The 9,556-nt window shown below is 41.0% G+C and overlaps 1 protein-coding gene across 5 annotated transcripts in view; it reads left to right on the plus strand.

The window, feature by feature from the left end:
- LOC111258592 (uncharacterized) overlaps positions 1-9,556 on the plus strand; it is a 31,988-nt gene that overhangs the window by 16,535 nt on the left and 5,897 nt on the right. For all 5 annotated transcript variants that reach the window (XR_002679081.2, XR_015310201.1, XR_002679082.2 and 2 more), the window contains exons 3-6: positions 2,446-2,773; positions 4,914-5,018; positions 7,405-7,566; positions 8,701-8,788. Coding sequence is in view for 2 of the 5 variants with exons in the window: in XM_022829984.2 (XP_022685719.1) it covers positions 2,446-2,773; positions 4,914-5,018; positions 7,405-7,566; positions 8,701-8,788 (683 nt within the window). In the remaining 3 variants the exon portion in view is untranslated. The remainder of the gene's footprint in view (positions 1-2,445; positions 2,774-4,913; positions 5,019-7,404; positions 7,567-8,700; positions 8,789-9,556) is intronic.

Genomic DNA, 9,556 nt, shown 5'->3' on the forward strand with positions numbered 1-9,556 from the left:
GTTACAAGCGGATCCGACGTGGTTCAGTATCTGAGTTATAACTGTGTAACTGTGTTAATTTTCAAGACTAAAAAATGTGTCCCACGTCTCGTGGAGCAAACTCAGTTTCAAAGGGAAGGGGGGGGGGGTCACTGACAAGTTTCTAGAAAATTGGAGTATTTATCAGGCAAATTAGATAAAAAAACGATATAAGAAACCACTTACTTTTGTCACATACATATTATCGTGTGGATCTCAAGACGTAGAAACAGCCGTTTCATCAAAATTTTCGGTCAGGTAAAGTTAAATAAGTTATCCCGCAGGCGCTGCTGTGTCTTCCTGCGAAGCTTTCTAATAAAAGCAGTTTAATCGATTAAGTTAATGGACGCTAGCCTCTCTGAAGTGGACTCTAAACGTCTTTCACGGGCACCAACATCTTTAATCAGAAGCGCTCCCCAAACCCGTCCTGTCTTTACTACAAGACCCACCATTGATAAGATTTTGTTTTTTTGCCGGATGTACATTATATAGAGTTTTCACTAAATATCTGAAATCGTCCTCCCTATAGATAGCTGATCGAGTTGATCAAAAAAAAAGTACAATAATTTTTCTTATTAACGAATTTGCAAGTGCGGCGCCACATTAATTTGCATCGGCCTGACCAGATTACAAGTGGGGACCTTCTCGATTCTGGTCCCCAGCAATCCCCTCTACTCTATCCCGGAAGCAGAAGTACAGGGTATGTCTCAACGCTATAATTACTAATGTGGGTTGCGATTATTTGACTTAGCGCACCCCACCAGAACTTGTTGTTTTCCTATCCCTTCTTGGGAAAAATTTCCGCCTATAAGCGGTGTGACAACAACGATATATTTTGTGTACTTCGACGAACTTCTGATCAATTTACTGATTAAATAGAATAAAATGCATAAATGTACCAGCTAGAGCACAGGGCATGCGATAAAGGTGGTTACGTCAAAAGATCGCCTGATACAAATATAAGTTTGTTATATTCGAAGATCGTCGTCGACGGGATCCAAGTCGAGTCGTTCGTGTGGTGAAGACGTAGGGAGATCTGGGCTCAAATTCGGGCGTTAGCACGCTTCGTTTTTTGCTGCAAGCCAGCCCTCTAATGGAATGCCTAACAGCGGTACCAAATTAAGACTCGAGACGTTTACTTGAACAGTATAGCAATATCGCACTATTGCGTGAACGTAGACCTCCATATGTAATATATAAGTAAATGAAGCGAGGAAGAAATCATTATCGAGTACTTCTAAATATAGAGAAATAGATGTTGTCCCGAATGCCACTGTAATTCCAAATTATTTTACCTGTATGAATTAATCTATTTATATTGGGTAAGTTACGGAAGTGTAATTTTACGCACCGCAGAGTTATTAACGTAAAGGACACGAAATAGTATTCCGAGTTAAAGGTTAGACGTCAGCGGTTGTTTCGAAACAATTTCCTATTGTCGTTTTTCATTAAACAACTATCCATTTGTCTGAATATATCGTATATGAAGTACACGTGAAGATATTAGGAATATGTGGGGAGTACCATTGAACATTGGGAGCTATCATGGCGGGTCACGTCCACATGGTACACACCGCTGCCTTGTTAAAAGGTGTTCTGAACGGAAATGGTTATTGTTTAAATACCGATTTTCTCACATCTCCCATTAACTCCCATTCTTGCTTACTCTGATAATGTTTTACATTCAGGTACATTAAAATAGGTTTCTAAACTTGTTCTGACATGCCACTATGACAGTTATAAGTGTATCTTCCCTACGCTAGAGGACGTCAACGACTATGGCTGGCTCTTAAATAGTTCCTGAACTAACCACGTGAGTGATACGCTAACGTGTTACTAACGTTTAGACCTATGTAGATATGTGGTTTTATGGATCAATTTCAATCTTCCCCCACCATGCCTATTCCCTATGCTCAACGTCAATTATCCTTTGAGCAAAAAGGACTGATTCATGGAAGATGTGTTGCTGACAATCTGCTCGCCTTACTAATTCGTGCTGCTCGAACGGAGCCTTATCGTCCTGCTATCAGGACCCCTGTTCTTTCATTAGCTGCTAATTTGAAAATGTATAAAAAGTTAGGAAATGGCTTGGGCGGACATGCCTATAGCGTTGCAGCAAGTATATGTTCAAACAAATGTCTGTTATATATGCTACATAATGTTTTTTTTTTCTATGCGCTTCATACCTCCTTTGTATGACATGAAATGTATGTAATTAAGTTTTCGTAGAAATAATAGAATGATAATGAAAATATGAGTATCTTTCTTTAAACGGTACGTTATCTTTCATTATTGACTAAATAGTTAACCTGCTACCGGATCAGCCAGGCATATTGCCTGTGAGGTATGCTATACACTACAAACAAAAATATGACACATGGATCTATTTTTGGTTTTTTCTTTTTTTCGATCTCATTTCCTTAACAGAGGCTCAACGAGACCTTATCAACAGCAAATCGTCGCAACGCTTAGAGCCGCTCAACAACAATCCCGAAACGTCACATTTGCATTCGCAAATGATGGGATCACTTCGAGTTGGTAGCATTGGCAAACCTTGGCAAAAGGTCGTGCCATCGCTATCAGCTGGAAGCGACGGTAACGGTCTCAGTAGGGTAGCGAGCGTGTCTTCCCCGGAGGAAGAAGCTGGCACCGAAAGCGACCATGGAATCAACGTTGGTGGCAGCTCATCGACGGCCCCTTTGGACACGACACAAAGCCCAATTGATAATCGCCAGTGGGTTTCGTGGACTACCATGTAGGTTGTCCTGATGATAATTGTGTTAAGTAGGCTTTATTACGTATTCTGTGGTAAATGCGCATGAGCATTTTGATTTCTTGAATTGGTATACACAAATCACAAGCAAATATTCAAGATTAAAGTTTATCTAGAAAGATTATCGATAGGAACGCTCTGCCGTTTCCATCGAGAAGACCGAAGTAGACCGAAGTTTATTTAAACGCTTTATGGAACTAAGCTATTAGTTTTATAAACAACTAGCCATCCTTTAACTATAAGTAGTATCTAATCTCAATGCGTACAACTCGATCTGCTCGGAATTCAATGTATTTGATCATAGTATATGGGCCTAGGACCTGTAAGATAGAGATTTTATTTGGACTCAACGTTGTCGTTCAGTTGTCAGCGAAGATTCCAGCTTATTCCAAAATCGAATTTAAAATGCCTACGACCCATATTTGATAGTCGCTAAAGAACCCAGTGAATTCGACTGCTCAATAGTGAGCGCACACCTTCTGTCGTCGTCGGTTGGTTGAGCAAGCATTCGGAGTCGCATTCATTTAGTGCCCCCTTTATAACTATGAGTACAATGGTGTAGCATGGTCGTACTATGTTACGGGAAAACATCAACAAAAATCTTTTTCTAACCCAAGCAAATTTCATACACGCTATGAAAAAATATATAGCGCTTACTACAAAAAGTAAACCTTACATTGATCTATATAACTTTTATAGGTGGCTCAACAACTACATTCACTGAATATCGTAAAAAAGTTCCAGCCAATACACGAAAAATCTATTAGAGATACATTATAAGGACTTCGGTATAAGTGTACATGTTGTATATATGAAAAATAAACTGGGTTAATATCCAGAGCAGAGTCTGGCGTTGTGCCTAACCTTTTTTTTTGTTTCTTATGCGAAACTCGTTTCTGCCGGCTAGATGAGACGTTCTTTGCTTAGTGTTCTTACCCCTCCGTCGTCCTTCTCATTAAACCGTTTTCTACGACTCTTTTTTTTTTTTGTGGACCTGCATACACGTATCTGCGTGTTTCTATTCAGGCTACTAGCGAAAGCTTAATGATTCTAGTGTAGCGGCGGGGTCTGCTTTCGTTTACGATACGATATCGCACTTGTTACAATGGAGATGAGAAACTTTCTTACCTCGCGCGCTCTGAATGACTACCGAAGTGCCCTTTCCAGATACTATATACAGCTTTCTTAAGATTACTTAAACTGGAGCCAGATTTTGAGAATCTAGTAGAGACAAAGGGAGCAGAATCTCAGTGTCAGTGGGGTTCGCAGAAGAAGCCTTTCGGAAACGTTCTTCACCTGATTAATCGGTCTATTCGTGCATTCTACACTGTGTCTATATGTCTATGTGCCCAATTAAAACTTCGCTGGAATAATAACAAAGGCCGTAGCTTAAACAGCAGCTTGCAAATATATATATATATATATACATACATAGTAGAACCTGGAGATTTTGCAGTGCACTAGCTTCTTCAAAAAACCCAGCTGGCATATGTTGGCCAGCTAGATTACTAGCATTGAGCCGGTACAGACCCGGAAAGCCGAGGCCAGAAAATGTTCTCCGAGACATCAATCTCACTAAAACGTTTGCGTAGACGAGTAGGAATAGTCTAAACATAGCTTAAAAATACAATACATAATAAAAAAAAAACAACACCAATATCCGCTGTTTTTTTCGACTCCCTTCCCTGTTCCCAAAACCGGTCAATTTCTGCGCCTTTCTTACTCTGCCACCTTGAAGCTAAACAGTATTTATGTTTGTATTATTAAGGCGGGGCATTCATATTCAACCAGTGCCAACGACTTTATGCTTTCTCGATTTCCGATGACAAACGCTATATACAGAGGACGTCAGACGCCACGGCCAACCAGGACAGAATCTTCACACACATTCAAACAAACTTACTGATTTACAGCGTATAGACGTAAATCAGTCATGCGCGAGTTTGCGTTTGCCATCTCTTCGAAAGGGAGCTACAAGTCTATCCCCACGCACGATGGCCGGATATTGTCGAACGAACAAGCCTATCTTGGCGGTACACCGTATAAATAAGAGGGTACAGCAAATACATACAATGCGTGAATAATGTTGCAAAGTTGTCCTATTACTTAAATTTCGTTTCAGGAATCGGCGAAACAAAGAAGAAATCCTGAACGAGTGCGGAAGCATCTGCTCCGACCATCCCTATTCGGATATCTGCGGCGACGATTCTTCCGATGATGATGAGAGGTACGTTGCCATGGATGTGTTTTATCTGTTGACTAGACTTCGAAAGATTGGTGGTTTATTAGTATATGAAACAGCATTTGTTTAGTTTACCCCTGACTGATTACCTGTGTTGATTGTGGAAGCATCACACCACCAGAGGCTTCGTATAGGAAAACTAAAGTTTTTCGTTTTGTATTTCGATTACCATCGCAATAGTACACCCGGGAAGTTTAAATTTAAAAAGCCGGTTAGTAGCTAATCTAAATTTCAGTGGTACGTACGAACTTCGACGAATTAACTTGAATTCGTAGCGGAAATAGTAAGTGAAGGTTGCTGTTCCATATATTTGATATACTTTAATTCATTTGATAAAAGCTAATTCACGTGTAGTGTAGCTTTGCAAATGATGGAATCTAATAGACGAGATTTAAGAACATCCGTTTTTTATCGCAAGTAATCACAGACTTATATAAATGTATGGCACCCGCAGAACGTACGCTCATTTTATATACGAAATGCAATACTATGATCAAACCGTCAATACAACACCCCTAAATATTATGAAAACAAAAGAGTCAGAGTTCCTTATATATGTTTACGTATGCTGGGCCGTATATTTCTATACGACAGCAAAAGATATTCCCTTTTCTTTATTGGCGGTCAACGTATACAAAAAAGAAACGTAGGAAGCTGTGTTAGCCTCAAAAAACTATTAAACCTAGGTATTTTTCGATGCTGGATCCAAGTCGTTTCTTTATTTCTAAGGTATCTGCTGCTCTTCGAGTAACGGTATTTGCCTATGTGTTAACAAGCAGCAGCGAACTAAGTGCCGAGCAGAACTTTCGTAGTCTTGTAGTAATGTCCGGGTGTAGACTTGGTGTCATCTCTTTTTCTTTGACGAGAGAGACGTCTGTAAGTACGTATGCGTGTAAGGCAAATTCAAACGTGCCAGCTATTTGTTCGATCAACGTGAGATGGGACCCGCTATTTCAAGTCGAGCTAAGCTATCTTCAAGGAGCCTAGTACGGCATACGCGCCGCTTTCAAATCTCAAACCTCACTCGGTCGTTGCTTAACAAGACTGGAAATTTCGCTTGCTGTGGACACGTATGCACCCGAGTTAGTACGGCGCGTATAATCCCGAAACCGGAACGAGCGACCTCCACTATAGACCACTAGCGCATCCTTTACGATCGAGACGGCGGCCAGGTGAATACATACTAGATCGAGGCCTGGATAGGTTGCGAGGCTGCATCAAACGAAGTATAAGATTTAACTTAGTTGCTACGCAACCGATTACTGCACGCCGAGTAGCATTAATTGCTAAGGAAAGGATTTATTTTTACGTACGCCCCTATTGAATTAATCCAGCATTTCGCTCAGATTTTTTACATTGCTTAGCAACGAATTCGGACCCTGAAAACTTCTATTTTGGGAGCCTCCAAGGAGAAATCAGGATCAGGAAACCGGATTTTCAGCTGTTTCGCCTTCCTTTCATAAGGCTTAGCAGCCGCTTGATCGGTTTCCCTGTCAGACTTACTGACAGAGCTGAGGTGGAAGCATCACACTGCAGGTCGCTACGGCAGACGTCGCGTTCCACTCTTTTTCGCCACATTAGATCCTACCGTGTTTCAGCCTTCAACGAGAAAATGTGCTAATAATTGCTAGCACTAAAAAACTGATATTAAATCTACATTGCCATAACACTGCACTTAGTCGAGTACTATATATACAACAATGAACTCACACGAAGAAGTCTTGTTGAAGGATTAATCATGCGAGACGACACGGCGACAATAAGCGAGAGAACGTGTATTTGTTAATTGACTCTATCCTAAAATAAAGGAGGCAACACGCGCTGGGATGTGTGCGTTACTCCCTTATTCTGGAAGCTGGAGTCGGCCACCTATACGTGGCCAAGTACCCCAGCTAACTGCTGTATTGACAATGTGTCGATGAATTTTGTTTCCCGGTACAAGGCTGCCATTGATTCTCGTATGGCGGTGCCTTCGATCAGCAATAAAAGCATGCGAAAAGCGCAACAAATGATTGGGGTCGATAGAAGTTAGAAATCCAAAACTAATCACCACTTGAAAGCTAGTAAAAAATACACTCTGTAAATAAAGGCCTATGTTACTCGGAAGTTTTAGCGAATCATTCAAATATGCAGATAGCAGTTGCTGTTCAAGCGACATCTTCAGTAGATCGATTCCTAAATACGTTTGGTAGCGAACTTGTGCTTCATCACAGTTTAAAACAACTGGCCAACCTTAAATCTAATGCCCCAATAAGTAGATTATCTCCTCGTGGAAAAAGTTCTGCAGAGTTTTTGTGACAGAAACACAAAAACGCCACCATTAACCTATTTCTTATAACAACAGTCGTGTGAAATGTTTCTATATTTGCAGTATTCCTGAAGTGGACGATGAGGGTAGCGAGTCCAATGGAGGACCTCAGTTTGCTCGAACTTTGGAGTCTTATGTGAAGGCTGTCCAGCAGCGCAAGCGAGAGCGAATCGTGGGCGTCGAGTCGCGTCTTGTGGCGTGCGCCACTTTCTCCAAAGACTACAGGTAGTTAGGGTAAAAACAATAGATTGACAAACATCAATAGAACGCACGGAACTGTGAATGGCCCGCTACTATATTTTCACTTTCCCTGCTATTTGCTCCAAACAGATCCAGTATATTTTCAGTTACCTAGTCTACGGCACACTTTTGTCATACCGGATATATACACATGAAATCCTATGAAAACAGTGTATAAATAATAGTCAGGGGGCATTGCTGCGCTATGCAGGCGATTGATGAAGTTCCCACTGGCTGAGGATGGGTACGACAAAACGTCTTTCGTGACGTTTGCCGAGAAGCCTCAGTGTTTAGTTGCAGAAATGGGTTTACGCATTTCCTGGCTGACACTCTTCGCATCTTTGTCGCAGTGTTGTTTCAAAGGCCCTGCGGTAGCGTGATTGGTGTGAGTATCCTTTGAGGAGTTCATAATTGGAAAGTAAGGAAAACATTTGACTAGAACGCATACTCGAAATCAGAACAACGTGTAACAAACACACAAAATACGAACCTATTACGAATATTTTGTTACATATATGTGGTCACATGTGGTTACAAAACCTAAAGACGCCACTGTGTATCATAGGACATATAGGACGACTCTGTACTTATTTCTCTTCTCGCCCTAATGTTTTTCAGCTATACGTACTGTTTAGGCCCTCAAGTCGCTCGAAACAAATGCGAACTTCAAAATGTTAGCCTAGGTTCAAGCCCGTTGTGATTGAGTGAGGAAGATCCCGTTTTAAAGCAGGCATAAACACTCTCAGACGTTATACGGATATTAAAAAGCCGAACGGCGGCCATTAAGTGCTTACGTACTTGGAATTTATTGGCTCTGTGAGGATTACGGCGAAAAAGATAAGTCACATTCGGCGTAAGCAACGTATTTATCTTGGTGAACGCGATGCCCCTTTAAGCCGCACAAGGCACGGCGAATAGACACAACTTGGGAAAGAACCCCGATGGGATGGCTTCGAGAGCAGCTGCTTACCTCTTCTGATGACGCTTACGTGATTAGTCTTCATCAAATCAGATAGTGGAAAATGCCTTCCATTTGTTTTTACAGCAGTAACAGCTATAGTGTTTATTAATCTGTTGCCTACCTAATATTCCGTGCTCCTTGCTTGCCAATAATTTCAGACCGTCGGGTGCCAAAGTCGTAGTCCTATCGCACATAGCTGTTAAGAGGAAGTTCCGTCGCTACGGGATCGGCAGCTTTATGCTTAAGGTATGGCGACCTGGTCGTGCCTGTGTGGCATTCAGATGCATACAACGGCATGCACATTAGGTAGATCTGTCTGGGTGAGAAGGACCTGTACGATGGATAGCCATTATTGTGTACAGCAGAGCACATGGTATCGCTTAATGGTAGCTCATAGTAAGCCAAGCGTACCCCATAGAAAATTAGAGCTAAAGAAAAGGCAAAATAACCTTGTGGCCTATCGACTTCAACGTAATGAACACGTAAAAGTGTAGCCGTATGCAGGCAAGATACACACCACGACCCTCTTCAAATTCTGCTAAACATAACGGTTTATAAATTGGATCGCGTTTTATCTGAACAAGTTCATGATGGATTATGATCCGAATTATACCTCTTACGTTCGTTGATATGTTTTTATATCGTTTTATTTAGGCGTTACATGATAAAATGCACAAAGATTTTGATATATGCATAATGACAAGTGTTGTCCTAGTCATTTCAACCGTTAATAAAATACAACCTTTCAACCATTACTAAATTCTAGCTAGATATATGAACATGACTGCATTGGGTTCTAACAGAGAAATTTCCACATTGATACAAAGTCATATTAAATTCAGTCTGCTTAAAGCAAAACCAGGATAAATATATAGAGCTAAACTAAATGTGATCCTTATCTATACATGCAAAACTTTAGCGAAATACTTAAGGTACTGATCGGATTTCAGGCGAAGTTAGAAGGCCCTTAGGAAATCTGTTTCGGGATTTTTAATTCTCCCGTTTCCGCATATG

This window comes from Varroa jacobsoni, unplaced genomic scaffold (assembly GCF_002532875.2).
Source record: "Varroa jacobsoni isolate VJ856 unplaced genomic scaffold, vjacob_1.0 scaffold_250, whole genome shotgun sequence".
NCBI lineage: Eukaryota > Metazoa > Arthropoda > Arachnida > Mesostigmata > Varroidae > Varroa > Varroa jacobsoni.